The 22476-nt window shown below is 43.8% G+C and overlaps 1 protein-coding gene across 1 annotated transcript; it reads left to right on the plus strand.

Moving 5' to 3' along the window:
* The first annotated feature begins 333 nt into the window (after window positions 1–333).
* UBTD2 (ubiquitin domain containing 2) lies at window positions 334–22130 on the plus strand. Its single transcript, XM_010718952.3, has 3 exons — window positions 334–342; window positions 1687–2119; window positions 21608–22130. Exons 1-3 carry the CDS (start codon window positions 334–336, stop codon window positions 22003–22005), a joined length of 840 nt encoding a protein of 279 aa, XP_010717254.2. The 3' UTR covers window positions 22006–22130.
* The last annotated feature ends 346 nt before the right edge of the window (window positions 22131–22476 follow it).

Genomic DNA, 22476 nt, shown 5'->3' on the forward strand with positions numbered 1-22476 from the left:
TAAACGCTCCCAGGGACAGCGATTGCACCCCCTCTCTGGATGCCGGTGATTCACCACTCTTTCAGAGAGTAAATTGTCCAACCTGAGCCTCCCCTGTGCAACTTAAGGCCTCTTATTGCTCGTTACCTGGGATGCGTTGTGTGTCTGGATCGAGAGCTGTGAAGAATATTTAGAAATAGATTATCCTTCCCTTGAAATCTGAGCTCTAAAGTAAGACTAGAAAGAGGTACAAGGCTGTTTGGTAGCTGTTACCAACTCTCTGACAGAAAAATCAGAGGATCTGGAGAAAGACGGTGTGCCTGTTTATGTGCAAGGACAGCCGGGGGATGCAGGATGCTGAAGGTAAGCCTGTGTTTGTCCTGCTGCTCTCTGATCCTTGAAGACTAACCAGGAGCCTGATCTCAGCCTACCAGCAGCTGGGAAACCACATTCCCATGAGAGATGTTCAGGCCTCAGCTCCGCAGATGTGGGGTGACAGGAGGTCTGGCATGGTAGCAGCTGCAGTCCCTCTGCTCTCCTGGGACTGCCCAGACACTTCACAGAGAAGGGACGTCATGATGGGATCCTTACTGGTACTCCTAGTAGCGTTTACCTGTCCCTCAGGAACATACCAGAGCCATCACCTAGTGTTTGTGATCTCTCTGTGTTGATGCAGCCGCTTATTTTTAGCTGCAAACACCCTTAAGTGCAGTGTGACTGCTGCAGGACGTCTTGCTTCCTCTGGAGACATGTAAGCTACGTACTCGAGGTTTTGCGGTGGTGAGAGCTGCTTTTGTGGTTTGTCATTGTTCTCTTCCCATGCTGCTGTGACAGAGTCCCTTTTCAGCAAGGTTCCTGCTGCCAGTGGGGTTCTGACTCTTGCAGGGAGAAGTTCTACCATGTGTGCACTGAACTTCAGTCCCCTCTTTGTACCTCAGATGGCAATAAAAGCTTCCCTGGTCCATCTCAGTGTTGTACAGCTAGACTTAATTTTTAGTCTCTGCCAAATAAAGCACATGAAACAATTTTTAGGAAGCACAATTTTCATTTTCATTTTTGTAGCACAGTGAAAGCTAGTTATATGTATCTGGTTGCCACCACAAAGTTTAAGTGCTCATGAAATGTTTTATACTTGGAACGGATGTCTTCTAGCTTTCTCACATAAACCACAATAGTAAGAGCCCAAATGATGGGTTCTTTCTGTCACCAGGATATGTTTGGGGCAGATACTAATGACAGAGCCTATTCTGTGTGTAGGAAAGAGGCATTCACCCTGCTCCCAGGCACCTCTGGGCATCATGCTTGGACAGGAGTTGAAATAACACCTTGCTTGCAGAAACAGACAGACAGTGTGCTCTCAGCAGTGCTGTAATTTAAAGCGAGCAGGTAGTTTTAATCCACCAACATTAGACCTAAGTGATTATCTTAACTGGCTTTTGCATAAACATAGCTGTAGTTAAAATAAAACAAACACTCTCGTGTTTATTGTGAATGAGGTAACTACTCATTAAAGCTTGACAGAATCCTGGATATTCTTCAGGGATTCATCTTCAACTATTCTGGTGTTCGTGCATCTTATTTGCCTTTCCCCACTTATTCTGAATTAAAACAATTTAAAAGGAGAAAGTGCAAAAAAAAAAAAAATCCTTAGCCTCTTAAGTCTGCATTTAACTGAGCATTGCATTAGCTGAGCAAAATGCAGGGTAGTCACTCGGCTTCTTTGGAGAGTTAAAAATCGGAGCCCAGCAGGAGGAAGGTGATGTCCTGGAGATTGGTGGGGGAAAAAAAGGATTAGTGCTGCCCAAAAGTAAGCTTTGTCTTCATAGAATAACCAAGGAATACTGGAGTAACTTTGTGCTGTTACTTTTTTTTCTAAACTTCTCTTTCTTTTTCTACCCCACAGTTGCTCTTGGTCGTAATCAGCCCTTGAAAAAAGAGAAACCAAAATGGAAAAGTGATTACCCGATGACGGACGGACAGCTGCGCAGTAAGAGAGACGAGTTTTGGGACACAGCACCAGCTTTCGAAGGCCGCAAGGAGATTTGGGATGCCCTCAAGGCTGCTGCACACGCTTTTGAGAGCAATGATCATGAACTGGCACAAGCAATCATTGATGGTGCAAACATAACACTACCGCATGGTAGGTTCAGCTGACTTGGGTGTGGCCTGTGAGGAGGTTTAGCTAATGAGTTTTTAATCTGAACATCGTTTGAGGCATGCAACAGATTTCAGTACTTATAATTCAGTGTGCACGGTACCTTTCTACTTGATGTTTCAGAGTAAAATGATGTTAGTTTGTAGAAGGACCAAGGAATCCTTTCTGCAATTACTTAAGTGTGAATGTTTGATCTGTTACATTTTATAATGGGCAGGTTTAAGTGTCTGATCTCTGTGATTAACAGTTTTAGCTTTCCCTCATCCTGTAGGACGCTTGGGTGTTCAAAGAATCAGTTTTTCCAGTCAACCTTTGCAAGACAGTAGCTTTTTTCTTGATCCTATGAGAGTCTGTGGCACTTAAATTTGTTCTTAAAGTTTCTTTTCTTGAGTGTGAAAAAGCAAACTCTTGGTGCTGGCAATCTGCTGTAAGCTTTTGTGCAAGATGCACTGTAAGCACTCAGCATTTTAGTTGCTTTCCCTTTCACAATGTTGTTCCAAATTCTATTTTTTTCAGGTTCTGTTCTTATACACTCTACCCCTCTGAATAGAATCACTTCCCCTTATGCCAAATACAAATATGGAAGAGAGAAAACCGGGGGAGGGGGAGGAATAAAGAGGGTTATACCAAAAAATGAACTGTTGCCCCAGACACATGGAACTGAATGCTTTATAAACAACATTATATTTATGCAGTCTTGGGTCTCCTGGGAAGAGGACAAAGATAATTTAGAAGATTTTATACCTTACTTTCTGTGCTAATTAATCTTCATGATGTTTACTACTGATATAGCTACTTTATTTTTTGTATCCTTTTATTGGCGATGTTCAGGATCTCAATTTCCTTAAGTCACTGTTTATCTTGCATTTCCTTTGGAAAGGGTGGGTTTAGTGGTCTGGCTGTCTTTTTTCCATATAGAAGCATGAAACATTGCGAGTTGCCGTGCCTTGGGATGATTTTCCCACTCCTGTTCAGCACGCAGTCTATAACCTAGCTGAGAGGTTGGAAAGTTTCAGGGCTGCAATATGACCTGTCTTTTCCATAATTCATGGGCAGTGCATTGTAGTCCTCTAGAACATTGTTTGTTTTCAAGGAGGTTTGTATTTTGCTGGCTTGATTGATAGTTTCAAGGGCAGTTACACCTATGGAAATGATTTCTGAAGCAGCTTTAAAGAGGAATTTGTCAATTATTTTCAGAACCTGCCAATGCTGAGGAAATCTCACTTCTTCTTATACAAACTTGCTACAGTTATGTCAATAATTAGTCCTAATCAATTGGAGAGAGAAAAGTAATTCCCTTTCTTACAAGCCAGTGTGATTTTCAAAAGATAAACTCCTTTCTCTAAAGTGGAACTGATGTCAGAAGACCTTTCTGCAACTGTTTGTCGTTACCAACTATTACCTCTCAGGCTTCTTGATTTCATTTATCAATACTATATTTTAAATAACTGTAGTTTAAATAAATAATATTACCTTTGTTACATCCAGGAAACAAAATGTTCTCCTTCTAAATAGGTAGCATTATTGAATTTTTGTCCTTCCAAAACATCTGTGTTGCTGAAAATGTCCTGGAAAAAATTGAGTGTTGAGGCAACTTATGAACTAGTGGGAGCTGTATGGGTGAGAGGGGTCTGGCAAAGTGGGTAAGTGAAGATGGCAATAATTTTAAGTTGCCATTCAAATACATGGGAATAATACCTCAGAAACTGAAGATTTGTGAGGCATAAAACAGCCACTGCGTGGTCTTGCTTACTTGCTAAAAGAAAAATGTTACAAAATATAGATTACCTTCCACAATGGTTTCCTTCTGCGAATATGAGCTGTTCTCCAGGTTGAATTGTAGCTTAGTGTGAGGAGCAGTCTCTATGAATGCTTGCTCTGCAGAGAGAGTCTGATGCTGGTTATGATTGTATGCCAGACTGACAGAAACATAATTGTTTTAGAAAATGATAATCTGAATCAGAGAGCATGCTTCTGTGGAGAGAGGGTATTAGTTGTGTGATGCAGCTCTGGAATTTGACAAGACCCTGATAATGAGCTATTTTGACAGCATTAGAATATGTATTCAGTTTAAATGTTGCACAAGTGTACATGTGAACAGCACTTCCAGGGGAAATGTTAAATTCATGGCATCCAGTCATGGAGAGAAGCTGCTTGACACATTAGGTCTCTGCTTCCACTCGTCAGAGTGGCACAACAGCTTGTAATTGCAGAGGAGGATTTTATTCAGATAGGAAAGTTTCAGCAGTTCAGTTCTGCTGGGAAGAGAGTGGATTCTGAGATGGTGTCACTTGTGTGTCCTTCACCTCCAAGGTTGTGTTGTGTGTAGTTCTGACACTACCGAATTTTGAATAACTTAATTTCTTGAATACCTGCTTGCTGAGCTCAGTCAGTTTCATGCATTAAGACCCAGCGCTTTCTGGTTGCAAGCAGAAGTCTGAAACTAGGCAGATAGCTCTTGTTCTCTTCTTTGGGCAGTCTGAGGAATTTAGAATGAATGCTTTGCCCTGGAAATGAGCCCCTTCACTGTCACTGATTGTAATACTTGAGGGGGAAGAGGTATGTGCACCCTGAAGTTCTGGCTCAGCAGCAGTCAGTGTGCTCAGGATACTGCCTACTACTGACAGACTGCAGTCTGCTTTCTGAGGCCCACATACAGAATATTCCAAAGATTCCAGAAAAAAGCCAGGAATCAAGCTTGTATTAGAGCATCTGTTGCCTAGGCAGACCTGGCCTTTGGTCAGATTTCAAACACAGAGAACATTCTGAGTATTTATCCAAAATCTTGAGTGCAGCACAGTGATTTTGTACCCTCAATATTGAGTTACTTGCTTTTTATCCGTCTTTTTGCTTGTGACACTTGTCTCATGCATCAGCTGCTTGCATAGTTCTCTGTTGTGTGACTTTTCCACTACAGAGGAAGCAACTTTGTGTAGGAACTCAAGTGCTTCTTAGTCAGCAAGCATTGTTGGTGTCATGCATGAACAGATGATGAATGAAAGCCTTCCATCTGCAGGGCTCCTGTTGTCAGCTGAGCTTGTCTCCAGGTAGGTACAACAAACAAACTCCCCATGTTCCAGGTGACACCGAAACTCTCCACATTTTTATTTACAAGAACTCAATTTGTGCAAAATTTAAAAAGAAGGGAGTTGTTAAAGGAACCTGGCTGCTGCATTAGGTGTGTGCATTAAGTACTGAATTCTGTGCGTGCCTGCCTTGTGCCACCAACCACAACTTAGATGTGTGCTCACAAATGTGATGCAGAGCTGTTCCCAGGGCCAGTCGCTCTCTCCGTGGGGTTCCCTGCTCTCTGCACTGACACTGCAGCATGGCAGGTGTCACCCATGTCACCTCTCACATCCAGCTTTGCACCCTTCTTATTTCCCATGGCTGCTTACTTGTCCATGCAGCAAAGGCACTGCCAGTTCAGGCTGTCTCTTATTCAAAGTTAGGATGCAAACTGAATGCATAGCTTCCTGAGAGAAGATGTATACATACCCACCTGTTTTGTCTTCTATCCACCACAGACCCTGAAGGATCTGCCCAGGAGTGTCAGTGTGCCTCCCTGGAGCTTAGCTTTTGCTTCTTCATATGAGAAGAAAATAGGAAATCGGCTAGACTGTGTATAAAAACATTGTATTTCCTAGAGGAAAGCAAGCATTTAGGAAGATGAAGTGTAGGAATCACATCAAGACTATTTTTTCTGAGTTTGACAGTGTAGTTCTGGTAATTCAGTGCATGAAAATCTGTATTTGTGGTGGGGCTTTTTTGACAGATGGGGATGAGACATTCTTTCTTTGATTTCATAGCTCACCAAAGAGTGTGGATTCCTGAAGGAAACTGTGTTACAGGCACCAACTAAGACAGATATATTTGGTGAAAAAAAATAGAATGATGCAGTATGTTAATGTGAGCCTATGGCATTTCCTCTCTTTTATTTTCTTTGTACAGCTGAGGGTTAAAAAAGTACCACCACAACAGAGCACGAAGCCATAGCTCTGCATTTTGCCTCTCCCCGTGTGCTGACACGCTGCGTGCGCTTACGAGCTGTGTGCCACTTCCAGATTGATGCCTTTGGAGGAGTGGGAAGAGGGGCTTGGAGCAAGGCGTGGTGGTGGTCAGCAGCTAGAGATGCTAGCTGTAGGAGGGGAGTTGCCCTTTCATTCCAAAAACCTGGTGGGAAGTGAGGAGGAAATGCATCTTTTAACATTGCATTTGGCATTTTCTCACCTGGGTGAGGAAAAATCCAAACCAATGTAATTTTTCTAACGGATGCCTTCTGCTGTCTTCTACAGTTAAAAATAGCACCTAAGTATTAAATAAATAAATAAGCTTGTGGGATGGGCTTAGCACTTCTCATCTATCTTGGGTGCCTCTGTGGGATGTATTTAAAAATAGAAATAACATTCTCTCCAATGTATACGTTTTTCTGATGTCTTAAAGCAGCACATCCTCAATATTTTATTAATGAACCCATTTAAGTTTAATGAATGCTTTTACATACTTCTCAGCTATCAAAAAAGAAATGGTAGAAAGTGTAGTACTTTATTAGGGTCTGCACCAAACATTAGAGTTGAGTTGAACTTATCTTGAAAGTAGTTAATTTTAATGGGTATCTGTCTGGGGTTAAGTGGAGTTTTTACATTTCAGGATGGACACTTAATCTACTGTAGCATAGTTACCAGAGCACTGAATTTAGCTTGTTTAATACTGTTTGAATGATAAAGGTCCCCTCTGTAAAGCCTGGTGGCTTTGTGCTCAGGAGCAGTCAGCTTCTCTGTGCCCTCAAGTGCAGCTGCTGCAGCTTGCAGTGTGCTTGCTCAGTGAGCAGTGCTGCTCCGTGTGTGTGAGCAGAACTGTCATATTTACAGTGTCTGACGCTTGAGGTCATGAGAAGTGGGGATGTATTTACCTTAAGTACTGGGGAAAAGTTGGTGAAATCACTGAGATGTTCTAGCATTGGGCAGAGCACTTTCTTCCCCTTCGGGTGATATCTGGGCCTGAAGTCCTGCGTCTCTGCACAATGCCTCACATCTGTGTGCGTTCACATGTCCTAGGCTTTCATGGCCTGAAAGGACACGTTTGTGGTTTCATGTCCGTGTCGTCGTGACTTAATGTCCTGCAGGTCAGTACAGCATATCAGGAGGTGGTCACGGGGGGCCGTGCCTCAGCACTCCATCAGGATGCATGTTCTCCTCACTGATTTTTGTTCGCTTGACATACATAGCCAGAACTATGGCAGCACTCACTAGCTTTGTTTAACACAGATGTTGAAAACTGCTCCATTTCTGTTTGTAAATGAAGGCTTTCACATTGTTGGATGAGACTTTGAGAGCACAGGGTGAAGGGGAGAAGAGGGGCAGTGGCTGAATGTGATCAATGTATTGCACTGGGCAAGTGGGAGAGCAGCCTGTGGTCTGCGTGTGTTTGGCAGAGAGTCAGTGCTGCTTTTAGTGCTGATTGCTCTCGTGATGCTGAAAGTCCTGAGGAGGTTGTTCTGCTACATAAGTAAATCACTGGGAGAGCTTCTGTTGCCTGCTGAGGTGGGTACTGCACCTTCCTTACTGGTCTTGGAGTAAACCATAAGAATCGAAGGTTTTTTGGAAATGCTTTTATAACCAGTCAGCTCTCTGTGCTGGTGGAGATAAGGTAGTACCTAAGTGCTTTTAGGGCTGTGTCAGCACTTACTGCCTGTGCTGCTTACTATTAATTTAATAAAAGGAATTGCATATCACAGACACAGTCTTCTTTGTATTAAAGCCAAATCCTGTATCAGAAGAAGGCTTCTTCATGCCATACGGAGAGAAAACAGACTTTTTTCCTAAGCGGTGTTGAAGCATCATCTCAAATTCAAATGATAGATATGAATTTTGTTCTGCTGTACAGCTTGTACATCACTTTCTAGAAAATACATCTGCTATCTGTTCTCCCTACTCACTGGGGGTATCTGCCAAACTCTTTACTCCTTTGTGAGTGTTAGGGCTCCTGCCACCCAGCCGACCTTTGTGAAGGCCCAGGTGCTGTACAGGGACGCAGGGTGTGATGCTGTTGTAAGACAGCTCCCAGCAAATGTCCATCTCCTGTGCTGTGTTCCAGGCTCCCAACCAGCAGTCACAAAAAGTGAGCTGCCAGACAGAGGTGGGAAAGGAAGCAGTGGGAGGCAGTCAATAGGTGTTCAGGAGCTGGTCTTTAAATTTGTATAATGATTCCAGAATATCCACAGCAAAATTGTGTAGTAGGTCTGTAACACCAACTATGTAATATGTCTCATTTAAAGTAAGTACTTCCAAAAGTGGAACTCTAATTTTTGCCCTCTTTTGTGTGCAGTAGCTACATTTGACATCTTAACTATTGCATTGATCAGACTACAGTTGCAAAAATCTATATGGCATATTTCACAGTTGCACAGTATTTCAAATTTAAGCTGCTTCTCTGAACGGCTGTATCCATTGCTTAGCTTTTGCAGGCCAGTTGAGTACCTTATTTGCTTTTTCATACCTTATTTGTCTGAAGAGACCTTTGTCATTAAGGAAAAGTTTTTTCTTTATGTATTACATTGTCTGCACTCAAATGTGAAAATAATGGTGAACTGTGTTTTTCTGTGGATCTAGAACACTTGATCAGGTTTTTGTAATGTCTGTTAATTTGTTATCATTATTAATTTATTTATCATGGCTGTAGCTGTCTAATTTTAGGTTCCACACTTCCTAGCATTCCCTTTGCCGCAGGCTGAGCCCATCCAGCTGGCGGGATGGCTTCTTCCACTTGGGAAACACCTCCTACCAGGAAGGCACCTGCACGAGTGGTGTTGGGAAAGAGAGGATGAGCCGTGCCTATGCTGCAGCCCTATTGCATGAGCAGAGGCCTCATAGATGTTGGGTTTGTGTCAGGAGGGTCCCTTTGTTCTGTCATTGCCGTCGTTTATGGCTGGCCAGATACTTATGTCTAGAGAGTTGTCTGGTAAAAGGAAGAGAACTGCTTAAATTTTGTCCTGCATCCAAGTGAAATTTAAAAAGATGAGTAAGTAATTCTACCAATGTTTTCACCTTCTGTTGTCCTTTGAAAAGGAATTAAATAAAGATGCAAACTGTGAGATGCCATTTCTAAAGGCTTTGCTTCACGTTCTCTTCAACCATTTTGTAGTTGTTTGGTGTAGAAGTCCACAAGCTTCATCACACGACTGCATTGCATGACAGGCAGCTACAGCTTCTTTTGTTTTTTCTTCTTTTAAGCTAGAACTTCAAGGAGGTGATACTCTACAAATATGAATGAGAACAGTTCCTCCGAACTGAAAATACATTATTTCAGTTCCTGGATGCGCAAAGCAGTGCATTTGTTTACCTTCACACTGAAAAAGGGCAAGTGTGCAGCATTCATTTATAGACCACAGCACCACAGAAACACTTTCAAGTGATTTCTTCAGAGCTGGTAGTTGAAAGCTCTGGAGAAACCTTTGATTTGATTTCTGTGTTTAAGTGAAGCTCTGAATTCTTAAGTTCTCGAGTACTTTAGTCATTTCCCCTTTGAAAGCCTTCTAGCAGAGAGGGGCAGGGAGTTAATGCGAATGACACAATCCTGCATTGACTTGGAATGTCCCAGCCAATCGTTTCTACTCTTCAGTTCCGTTTTCTCCGGTGTTAGCTCCAGGTTTTGCTCCAGAAGGAGCCGTGCAAGCAGTGTTAAATGAAGGTGGCTATGAGACGCACACACTGAGGAAGAGAAAGCATTGATTTTATGTGAGGTGATATAAAAGATTGCTTTCCTAAATAGTAAAGCTAGCTGCTGGTATTTTTTTTTATTTTTTTTTTCATTTGATGTAATTCTGTAGATTGTGCTTGAGTCAGAAGAGGGATGTAAGGAGACAGAGCATCAGCGAGATGGGGCTGTTGGTTTGCCATGTCCTCATCTAGAAAGCTTTTCATACCTTGGAGGGGAGGGTGTGTACCTTAGCAGGGCAAGAGCTGAGAACCAATTCCTTTTGCAGGGTGTGAGTGCATATTCACAATTTTCTTTAGGTACAGGAGGCAGGAGAAACATGCATTCTTAATTCAAGAGAGCAAGGGTGAAGTGGAAGCGTTGGCTTCCCTAAACTGATCATGGCTGAGGATCCTGACAGCTGTAAGCAGTGGATCAAGGCTAAGCAGGTAGCCTGCATTCCTCTGTGTAACCTCCTCATTCCTACAGTACATCTGCTTGAGGGGCCACAGCAGGGTCAGAGAACTTCTCTAGGTTTAAAATGTCCTTTGTCACAACTGCGGGTTGACTTTGCTATCCATCAGCAGTCCAGTCTCTAATGTAGCTGTGAGCACCTATAGCAACTCAATGGAGAGTGCTGGGAGTCAGGTGGCTGCTAGGACAGTTTTGCTCCTTAAACAGGGATCTGTAAATCCACAGCCTCAGAGGTGGTTGTTGAAGGGATCGTTTGTGAAGGGCCTTTACCATTACAACCAGCAGCTTGTGAGTATTTTAGAAAAACAAGAATGTAAACCAGCACTTATTTAAAGTGCAGTGCACTGCAGAGGAAGCCTTTTCCCAGTGTGATTCTTAACAGCACTGCTAAATGGATTACTCATTTCCATTCCCTCCCAGCTGGGTGTGATGCCAGGTTTCCAAACAGCACAGAGATGTATCCGTTGTGTCCTGAGAGGACGGTGTGCCCCAGTGTGATTGGAGGGGAGAGGATGAGATGTCTTGGTCATCTTCTATTGCCAGGCTTTCCCTGAGCAGCTCAGAGCCACCTGTTTGTATAGGCTTGTTCATTAGAGAAATACCTGTTGTAAAAGAGAGCGCTTCAAGAAAAATGCCAATAAATTCTTTTGTAATTAGTGAATTCTGTTTGAGAAGACTGCATTTAGAGTGCCTAGCACATGGTGCTCCAAAGAGTTGGTGTATCTTTCCATCTGAAGTAAAGAAATAACAGCTAGGTTAACATTTGGCCGGTTTGCTTTTCTCTGTACTGCAACCACCTTTCATAGTATGTAGTGGAAAATTGAGCACAGAGACCTTTGAGCAAGGAATGAGAGGAAATGACAGTAGCTGTTCAGTGAGGCAATTAAAGAGAATCATTTGAATTGGGTTAGCACATCATTACCACAAGGGCTTTTATTTTAATGGTGCACCCCCTTTTTTATTTTGATTTTGTTTTCCCATCTTCAGATTTCCAGACTGATGTGTAGAATGACATTTTCCAGTTGCTTCAAGCTAACAAGCTGGGTCAGTACCCAGATCTCTCCTAGGGATGGCTCTCATTCCCTCACCCCCTTACAGCGAGCGCTCGGCACTGCGATGCGCCTGCAGCAGCTTTCTCATCACTTGTGTTTTCAGTAGAAATCATTCATTGCTGCTTCTGGTGAGGTGCGTTGGTGCCAGTGAAGGACGTGTCACTGTTGGTTTGGGTTCTTCACACCACTCCTAACCTTGAAACAGGATATTTTCTCAAAAACCCCTCGAGCCCTGAGTTACAACTAAGGTGATGCTTTCTGTCATGACTGCCGTGATTAACGCCTTTAAAATAGCTGCCAACATCCTGTCTGAGGGGTGCTGGATTTCCATGTTTTCCTCATACGGAATACTGCAGCAAATCATCAGGATGTGAAGCAGTTGTGACTGACTGAAATATTTATAAATCTAAGTGCAGGTTAGAAACGATCAGCCCTTCAAATAGAAACCCACTTACAGTTACATCCTACAGTTGTTTTCTTTAAGTATTTTTAACTTATGCTCTTGTTCTCTGAAAGGTATTTTGAGGAGTTTCATCAACATAATTGCTTGGACTCTTCTCAAGTCTCTTCCCCTGGTAGCAGATGCCCGTCTGTTTCCTGTCTTTGGTTTTAGTTTGCCTTTTCTGCTGTGCTGAGGATGACTGTACAACACTATTTTCAAAATTGCAGCTTGTTTGTTTGTTTCTTTTTACCATTAATATGTGATCAGGAAAGTACAGCAAACCCCTTTAAAGAAAAAACAAAAAGCAAACAAGACAGACTGTATGTTACAGCTGTAAAACACTCAAAATAAAATCGGCCTTGTGATGAAAAAATATCTCAAATTCTTCTTAGAAGAAGCTGCAGACTGATACACTGATATCACTGATACAGTGGTGCAGATCGTGCAGACAGCAGTGCATGTTTGCCTGCAGTGAACAGTGTTCCTTTGGTGTCTGACAGCGGAGAGGACGTGATGAGTAGTTCATGAGATACTCCACAGTAGATATTTACTCCATCCCTGGGTGCTTGCAGCTGGGAAACTGGGTATCAGCTTAATGTGCCTTGCTGTCTGCTACTAAAATGAGAAAAAGAAATACGAAGAGTTTAAAATGCATTTGTCATAGAAAATTTCAGCGTAAGCCAGTGAGAGATGCTGCCATCTCTCCAAATAGGTGATCTTCAGAGGTGGCATTGCTCATTTCTGTGCTTGACACAGAGCATTTTGTCCCCAGGTTTGTACACCTGGAGCACACTGTCTCCTTGGAAGCTCGGGTGGATAAATGAGGTGTCCCTCTGTGCCATGGGTGCACCTGCTTCTCTTCTATGATTTCCAATGGGCAGTGGGCAGGAAGTTTGTCATCATTCTCTATTTTGGCTTCAGGTATCTGAGTAGGACAACACTGGTACCTTTTCTCACAAGGCAGTTATGTTCCACAGTGTCTGAGCAGCTGGAAAAGTCACATCATATTGCAGCTTTCTGGGGCCAAGTGATGGCTGAGCGAGGTGCTCCTTGGTGTTACACAGCAGTACAGCACTCAAAAGCCAGTGAGTGTGCCAAAAGATGTTCTAACACTTGTAATCATCTGAATCCTCTTTCAATAAATTCCTTGAGGTGGTAATTTCAAGTCATTGCAGTGTTTCAATGAGCGGGTGATACAGCTTTAACATTCAATCTTCTACATTTATTCTCAATCAATACTTTTTTCCTTTTTTTTAATTATAAATAATTCTAAAGTAACAGCAGTGAACACCTTTGAGGTGTTAGATAAAATAAACTGTTCAGCAGACTTGCCTCAAATCTTTCCAGTAACCTTGTTTAATGGTCCCCTTGCCCTTTTTAAGTAGTCCTTCGTTGTAGCCTTAGTCTTTTTTTAGGATGTAGATACTGATGTGAGGTTGTGTCAGTGTGCTTGACCTCTCTGGAGCCTTTAACATTTTTCCTGGTTATCCTTGGAGGCTGAGCATGCAAATGAATGACTCCTGTGCTCATTAACTCGGCTTTGAATGTTGACTCAGGGATATGAGCAAGCTTGGGAGCAGTAAGAAAAGAATATTCCAGGGCAAAGTTGTCTAGGTTATTCTGTGCTTTCTTTCCATCCCCTGCTACATGCAGATGGGGGGTAATGTTGTTTAGTCTTAGAAAGAAGAAATTTTCTGTGTGTTCATCTCTCATTGCAAACAGATGTGGGACTTCAATGCACTCCATAAAAGCCTACATTCACTTTTTTGTTAGTCTGTAGGGTTGTCTCCACTGCTGTGCTAGCTCAGGCTATAATAAGTACTGTCTTGAGCCAAATTTCCATCCATATTCACTTCTAGCTCAGACTAAACCAAGTCTCAAATATCATTTTGCTGCCTAGGGAGGGCATTGTGGCTGGCAGGGGATTGCTCAAGGTTAAGCACACTGACACTGGTCATGCAGGGATGGGATGACTCGAGTTACTGCAGTCACCAGTTGTTGTTTCAACCTCCCTGGCCAGCCTGTGCTTCCTTTGCCTGATAAGCAAAAGGACGTGCTGCATCTTGGGGTGGGGGTGTGAGCAAGTCCAGAGCAGAACAAGCAGAAAGAACACGTGGATCGTACCTAATGAGATCAATCCCAAGCAAAGGTAAAGTTGTCTCTGCCTTTATGTATTACTTGGAAGGGAGCGCAGCCGGCTCTCGCAAGTTGTTGGATGCTGAAGTAGGCAGTGATATCGATCGACAGTGTCCTGCTGATCTCAGCTAAAGGAAAATCCTTTTAAAGTGAAATGTGGATAGACAGCAGTTATCTTGTCTTCCAGGAGTAACTGGAAATAGCAAAGTGTTTGTCATGGTAGGAAAGTGAGGCTGAATAGCTGTGTGTTTGGTGTATTGTTGCTGTGCAGTGTCCTGTTGTAATGGACAAAGGCTCTTTTTTCTCAGCACACCTAAAGCAGGGCCCACAGAACACACTGCTGCTCATAGGATGATGGAGTCCTTTTGTAAACATAGGGATTCAGTTGAAGCTCAACACAATTTCTCCAGTCTGAATGGCATCTTCTGTTTGTGAAAAATGAAGTGTCTGTACCCCAAGGGTTGGTACGCTGTGCTTCGTGGTGACCTTTGTGCTGCATCATGGTCAAACATCCTTGAGTTCTGCATCGGAAGGAGACTTATACAAGTCTGTATCAGGAGAGCAGAGCAAGAACTTGGTGTAAGACCTTGTTGGCAAGAAAAACCCCTAACAGTTGTATAAAATGCTGTTAATAACCTCCCATCTAGTATTCTATTTTAACCACTTTAGTTATAGGGTTTTGTATGCTGAGTGCTAACTGTTCCCTGCTGGCAGAGTACTTATAAATTCAGTGGTTGTAAAGGCAGTGACAACTTTTGTGACTGAGTACTGCTTCTGTGCATCTTCACACTGAACAGATAACCTGGTCCCATTGCCTGCTTAGCTGTCTGCGAGGGGATGTGATTGGGATACTTTCACCCTGGTACCACTTCACCCCCCTTTAAAGAAAATGGGTAATGGAGAACAGTATGCAAATGAAGAGGGTATACAAAGGAGCTCTTTTACCAAAAAATAAAAATCTGGTTACCCAAAAAGCCTGTCTAGACAGACATCCATTTTAATGAAATGCAAAGCAGGATAGTGCATGAATACTTCATTAGTAAAAAAGACTTGTCATCTTTGAACCCTGATATAACATTTTGTGGAAGCTGCTATCTTCTTGCAATATTAGATCCAAGTTTTAGGGAGTGCTAGAGAAGTGGCAGAACATATGGTATTGTTAATATGACAGCTACTGAGCAGTAATACATAATTGACTTTCTCTATCCAGACTCAATTGGATAAAGAAACACTGGTGAACCTGTTGTAGAGTTCTTATCACAGCAAAAATCTGCACAGAAAGGGAAATGGAAACTTACTGTAAATGATGCTGTAACCAGGTGACTGGGTAACCAGCCTCTGACCCCATGGCTGTGGTTAACAGTCACAGTCTTTTTGCATTGTTTAGTTAGTAGCATAGGTTAGTGTCAGATACCAGTCTCTGGAATTTCACTGCAGACAGTGCATGCAGAACCTGCATCCTCCTTTAGTGTCGGTTGTAGGTCAGATCCAGTTGCTGCCCTGTCTACCTGTTAAGATTTGAGCTGAAATGATGCTGCTTGGTTGTTTGTGACAATTCTAACAGCATGGGATCAGCTCAGTCTGTGTTGTGTAGCTGGTGTGTGCGTGTGTGTGTGTGTGTGTCACCCATTCAGGGTGAAATACAGTTGAGTGGCTTGGTGCTGCTCTGAGTGTCATCGAGGTGTCTTAGCCTCTGGCTGGGGTTTGAGCCCCCGATGGTTCTCAGGGCAGGACCTGGCAGGAGATGCTCCAAGTTGTACTACTAATGGCTGACTGAAGAAAAGTGGATTTCGTATCTAATTTCTGTATTTCAGAAGGCAGTGTTAATTATCTTTCACCTTCAGCCCAGTTAATCAGTGCTAATGAATTTCAAAAGAAACACCACTGCACCTTCCTTTCCCCCTCCCTCCCCCTCAAAAATACAGCCTAGTACAAAAAGGTTTTTGACAAATGCGGGTAGCAATGACATGCAGACAAGTTGGCTTCGATTTGCAACACACGCATGGGGTGTACCTCAGATTGGGTAATGATGGCACATCCCTCTTCTCCAGCACAAATCTCATCTGGTTGCCTCTAAGTTTCTTTGGCAGAGGAGCATTCACAGAATACCATTGCAGGGCACAAGCGCTGCTCTTTGAGGTGCTGCTGCCCTCTTGTTCCTATAAGTACCTGGTGCTGCTGATGCGGTGATCATGGTTTGGGTTTTCTCCTGTGTGCTAACCTGCAGGTTAGGAGTGGTTTCCTGATGAGATCTCCAGCTTGGTTCCAATCCTTTCCTTCAGCACGCACCCCTTCCCTGGCTGGATGCTCAGGTGGAGATTTGCTGTTTGTTAGCATCATTCGGGTAAGAAGGGGCCTTAAGAGGCTGTCCAGTGCAGTGCTGTGCTGCAGGCACGTGCAGGTGATTGCTTTGCCGAGCTCCTCAGCCAGCAGCATGCACAGTGTTTCCAGTGATCTCGGAGCCTAGGTGAGCTCTGCTTTCTGGAGAACATCCGAGCGTGGCTATGGGCACAGAGCAGCCGTGAGCTAATCCTCCTGCCAAGGAATGGGAAGAGATGTTACAAAAGCAGTAGCAGAATGCTCACATCCTCTTCCTTCCCCTTGCTGTGCTGTCCCAAGTGCCATTCATGCCTGCCTCCTGGCAATCTCCTGGCTCTGGGAGGAGCAGTGCAGCAGAGCTGAGCCAGACCGACGATGGTCCCCTAGTGGAGCAGCTCTTTTCCACTGAACTTGAAACAGTATGTATTAGCTCTTATCAATTATTATCTACAAAACCCATTCTTTAAGTTGGTGTGGAAGCATCGTAGGAAGAGGCCAGGGAGGGCACTTGTCTTTGTGGCTTGTTATGAAACGCTTCATCCGCACCATTAATGATTAGTGCAGGTTTATTGTTCTCCATACGTGATGTAAGGCGCAGCTTCCACAGAGCTCCCACACAGTGCCCTCCAGAAAATGGGAAAGCTGCCGTTGTTAACTGCAGCACTAATCTGTGCCCATGGTTGTTAAGTTATATGGGCTTTCGTGTGAAATTTTGGGTTTTTTTTTTCCTTCTAACTCCGTCCAGTTTGCAGTGGTTGTAGGTGAGTTAGAACAGAGCCCTGCATGTTTTCACTTGTTTGTCTCGACCCTGCTCTCTTACTGAGCAGACACCACCACTCATGCATGCTGTTGATGTCAGTACGCTTTTTTTCCCCTATAAAATCCTGTTTCCTGGCCATGACCTGGAATCGGCTGCTAATAAAGATGAAGAGAAAGCTCAGCTTCCTTGCCTGACTTAATCATCACTCTCTAGGAATTGTATTGTAGCATCCAGAATAGGACCCACTTGTTTTCTGATGCTTGTAACGAGTTTTCATGTATTTGTGACCTATAATTGGATACAAACCAATAGTCTACAGGTGAGAACTCTGCTCTTGCCAATTTATTCAGCAATCCAAACTCAGCTTGGTTTAGGAATGGAGTTTTTCAGTAAGAAAAACAAACGAACCAGCTGTTCCTTGGGCAGATGTGTTATACACAGACACTTAAGCTCCTTAAATAGGTAGTCTCATTGCAGTGCTAGATTTTGTTTTGTGTTGGTTTAATTCCTCTTCCTTGCAGCAAGTCTGGCTGAGAAAGGAGAAGAGGAAAAATCTGCTCAGTTGTTAGGGTTGGGGCATTTCTGAGCAACACTCCTCAAATTGCTTAAGATCTTAGAGAAATAAAAGCCACTGTAGGAGAAGACAGGAGGGAGAATAGTATGTAGCTTTTAAGCAATGGCATCAAAATGCATTAAGGCTTTCCATGTTTCTGAATGAAAGTGATCATCTCAACTAATTTCAGTAACACTTGAAAAAGTTTGAATTTGTGCTACTTGGATCTGTTAAAGTGCTGGTGTTTGCATGTGTGAATGTGTGTCCAAGTTCTGAGCTGCTCAGGGATGGAGCAGTGTCCCAGCCTGTCCTTTTCCACAAAAACATCCACGTACTGATCATCTTAGGAAAGCAACCTTTTACAGCCTGCAAAGCAGTTCCTTTCGGAATGTTCCAGTTCCGTGTGCTGGAGGATCACATTTGCTAACTTTTCTGCCCAAAACTATCAGGCTGTCTCCTACCTGCGTGGCAACCAACAAGAACCTCTGTCTTGTGATTCTTTCCAGAGTTCCCCAGTCTCCAAGTTTATATTACTTTGAAATACAAATATAAAAATAAATTTTTAAAAAAAAACAACTTCACTGTGTTTCTAGCATTGGAGAGGCTTATGGTTTTAGTGGATTTTTTACTACTTTTTATCAGTGGCTTTGCTCAAAGGCAGTTCTTCATATTGCTATCTGGATACGCTGTGCAGAAGTTTATTGAAGTCATGCTAGCATCTGGAGAGCTGTTCAGATATTTGAGTATTTGCTGAGCATTTACAGTATCAATATGCTTGCTCTGTCCTCTCCTGGCTGTTGCTGTACAACTCTCCTGTAACACTGTGATCTTTCACATGAGCAGCGATCACTTCTCTTCCTGCTGAAGGAGCTGCATCCTTCCTGTGCCGTAACTGGCTGCTGGGGGCCCTTGTTGCCTGGGTAACAGAGAAACCTTAAAAAATATATATTCTTTTGCATTCGCTCTGTGTTCTCTGGGAACTCGACATTCTTTTCTGTGTCCTTTTGTGCTGAGCAACTTCAGTAGCTGGTGTGTTATGCAGGAGGGCTCAGAACGTTTCTGACTTACAACAGTGGCATTACTGGGGGGCTGCAGCTCTGGTGTTCGCTTGCTGTGCTCCGTGCAGGGCTCACTGCATGGTCTGGGTGGGAGCTCTGCCTGGCTGCAGCAATGGGAGCACTCCTGCGGGCAACAACTCGCCTTCTCTTCTTCTCTCTGACAATTTGCATTTGCAAGCATTGCTTAAAATAGCTCCATGCTCACCGTGCCTTCTGGTAAATGCATTCAGCCTTCTCTTAGCTTTTGGACTCCAACCAACATGACGCTTCTTCACACTCTGCCTTTGAGCCATTTACAACATTTTAAGGGTTGTCAGTGAAGCCTGACCCTCTCCAGAAGTCACTGCCAAAAGCCTCACAACCGCAGAGCTGTGCTTGTCCCACTCGGCTCCTGCAGATGGGTCTGACGTAGGTGCACAGCCATAAAATGAAGGCCCTGCTTGCAGTCGACTGATTCTGTGCCTTAATCCATGTGTCCACATCCTGCTCCGTGTCTTGATTGCAGAGTCTGGAGTATTTTTACCAACAAGAGAGAAAGGATGGGTGTTTGTTGGTGAGGTTTGTGGTAGCTTGTGACGTTAGCAATTTGTCATAGGCTGATGGTCAGCCTAGGATAGGATAGCCCCCATCCCTGGAGGTGCCCAAGGCCATTCATGAGGCCCTGGGCACCCTGAGCTGGTGGGGAGCAGCTGGCCCACAACAGGGGTTGAAGCTGGGTGATCTCTGAGGTCCCTTCCAACCCAACCCATTCTACGAAGTTATGCTTCTGTGGTAGGGCTGTGCAGTTTTTATTGCAAGAGGTTTCCTCTACGGTGTCTTGAAGAACAAGAAAAACAAACCTAAAAACACACACCCACACCTCCAAGCTGGCTGCTCTTTAATAGGATTTTTTATAATATGACTTATCTGATGATGATTAAGCAATCGAATGTTTATAGCATATGCTTTGACCTTGATGTTAGTTCAGCTGGGCAAGGATATAAATGATGAATAAATTCCACAGCAATCTTATCCCACTGTGTTTGAAATCAGCTCTTGGATATACTTCTCTAAAACAGGGACACTCTTGTTGAAATGCATGGCTTTTAAAGAACGATACCATTTTAGCTGCAGTAGCTAAATTTAAAAACTGTTGGGGTTTGGCTCTTTCTCTTTTTTTCTTTCAGCAGCAAACTGTCTGCTTGTTTCTGTGAGCCGCGATCCAGAATTTAGCGCTGCGCCATTTAGGAAATTGATGAGGTGTACAGAATGAAAGGAACATTTTAAAGCTGAAGGCTGAGGACTTCAGGCCTTACTACATAAATCACACACGAAACATCCCGAAAGCTCTGGAGCCGATACAGTTTTGATCAAGCTGGTTTGCTCGGAGATTCATAAATGATGCAAGACTGCACTGAGTGCCATATTTCTCTGAATTTCCTTTTTTTTTTTGCTTTGTTTTCTCAATAAATACCACAGCACGGCAGTCTTGGCGCTACTGGTACAAACATAAAGTCCCCAGAAGTGGCTGATACTTTAGCCAAACATTTCCTCTGTGTGTTTTCATCAACAAAAAAAAAGTGGGGGGCCCATCTGTCTAAAAGACAGCGCATATCCAGCGTAAGAGCCACAGCATATCCCCAAATTAAATGTTAGAGTGCGCTCATTTTGCTGAACAGCAAAGTTTAAGGGAACCCACTGTCAACATGAAGAAGCCTCCAGCCAAGAAAAAAAAAGTCGTCATTTCTAACAAGGAGCAGTTGGGTGTTTGTTGTGTGCAGCAGTGCCGAGTCAAAGCATTTCTTCAACTATTCTGTAGCTCAGGGACTTGGCTTCCCTTCAAAGGCTCCAACTACAAAAGGATGGATAATGTCGCAAGTGAATGCGCCCCCTCTAGGGGCAAAAATGTGGAAATTCGCTGGAGCAGGTAAACCTTATTTTTACCTCCTCTGAGAAGGGATTTCTGTTGTGGTGGGGATGCAGTTCCCTTGGCATCTCGTTTCCCTGGCTCGCTGCAGGCAGTGACGCTGCTGTGCGTAGCAGGGCTCATTTCTTGGCTTCTGACACTGCAATTGTAGGATGTTAGAAAAGCGTGCTGCTGTTTTTCCAAGGTAGCTCTTGAAATGCCTTTGTACAGAGTGTGTTTCATACTGCGTCTAAAATTTTTCTGCTTGGATTTTATTAGTTCTGCGAGAGTCATAGGTTCTTGAGCTGCTTAGTGTGTGTGCTATGACCAGTAGGGAAGGATGTGCTGTATGCAAGGCAGCATAGCTGTCTTTTATAGCAACAGCCAGGTTATCCTGGGGAACCTCTCAGGAGTCTGAGGAGATGGAAATGACTCCTGACACTACAGGGATGTGGGACTGCTTTAAATCTGCTCTGGTTCCGTGTGTGCCACATGTCACTGCTCCAGCAATGACACCCTGCTCCATTTGGAAACGCAGAGTTGTCCGGCTTGGGTGGCTGTTTGTTTTCTCTGGCAGTGAGCACTAAAACATAGAGCCTATATGAAACCATTTCAGCTATTTCTGCATGTTTGAGAAGTTACAAAGTTGTTTTTTTTTTTTCATAGTGGTCTTTTGCCTCCAGGCTTCACCATTTTGTCTTCTCATAACTCATGTTTGGGATCATGTAATTCATCCCAGTAGTATTTTCTGGCTGTTTGCATGCCCTAAATACCAGGCTGTGCTGCCAGTGAAGTGCCCTTCTACACGGCTCATGTAGGGTACGGCTCGCTCCATCTCATCCTTCTTGCTGCTCCTGAGGTTTATCAGCTCTGTCTGAAGGGTTGGGTGCATTTGAGGGAGTGCTTCAATTCAACCCCAAGTTTCCATGTGGAAACAAGATGAAGCAGTTCCTGATGGGAACTTAAGGTCGATCCTTTAAGACCTCAAAACCTAAATCATTGCCATAACAGCGGGGTTAACGCTCCAAAGTGTCACTGCTTCAGTTTTAAACGTGAAACACATCCACACTCACTGTTTCCTGTTCTCTTACCCCTCAAGGTGCTCTTACAGAGTGTTACGATGAACTGGGCAACCGGTACCAGCTCCCCGTCTACTGCCTCGCTCCGCCCATCAACATGATCGAGGAGAAGGGCGACCTGGAGACTCTGGACATCCCTGACCCACCGCCCAACTCAGGGCACGAATGCCAGCTCCGTTTGCGCCTGTCCACAGGCAAAGACCTCAAACTGATGGTCCGCAGCATGGACACGGTGTACCACATGAAGAGGCGGCTGCACGCAGTGGAGGGAGTGGAGCCCGGCAGCCAACGCTGGTTCTTTTCGGGTCGGCCGCTCGCAGACAAAATGAAACTGGAGGAGCTGAAAATCCCAAAGGACTACGTGGTGCAAGTCATTGTGAGCCAGCCCTTAGCAAACCCGACCCCGGTGGAAAACTGATTTCTGCTTGTTTATCGGTTCTCCTTCTTTCCCTCTCTGTTGTGGGACTGATTTTCACTGCCCTGTCTTCTTTCGTTTTGTCCTGCTAATGGATTGGTTCCAAGAATTGACCAGCAAAAATTCCATCTGTGATGGAGATCTGCAAAAACAAAACATAAAAATGTAAACTGGCCTTTGGGGTTTGCCTGATCTCATATTTAACGCAGCAGCAAGCAGCAAAGGGTGAGGGTGAAGAAAGGAGTGGGGAAGGGAAGGGAAAAGGGAGGGCGTGCAAAGAGGGAGGGACAAGGTTGTCTTTCACTTAAACAATAAAAGCATGTAATGATCTTTAAAACTGTAGGTGGTGTCCTGATCCATGGAACAAGAGTAAGAGAGCACTTTTATTTAAAAAATAAAAAATGGATATTTCATATCAGCACCACCTACAGTTCACACAAGACTTGCAGCTGCCCTGCGTAGGTCCCGCTGCGT

The sequence above is a fragment of the Meleagris gallopavo genome, chromosome 15 (genome assembly GCF_000146605.3).
Source record: "Meleagris gallopavo isolate NT-WF06-2002-E0010 breed Aviagen turkey brand Nicholas breeding stock chromosome 15, Turkey_5.1, whole genome shotgun sequence".
Lineage (NCBI taxonomy): Eukaryota > Metazoa > Chordata > Aves > Galliformes > Phasianidae > Meleagris > Meleagris gallopavo.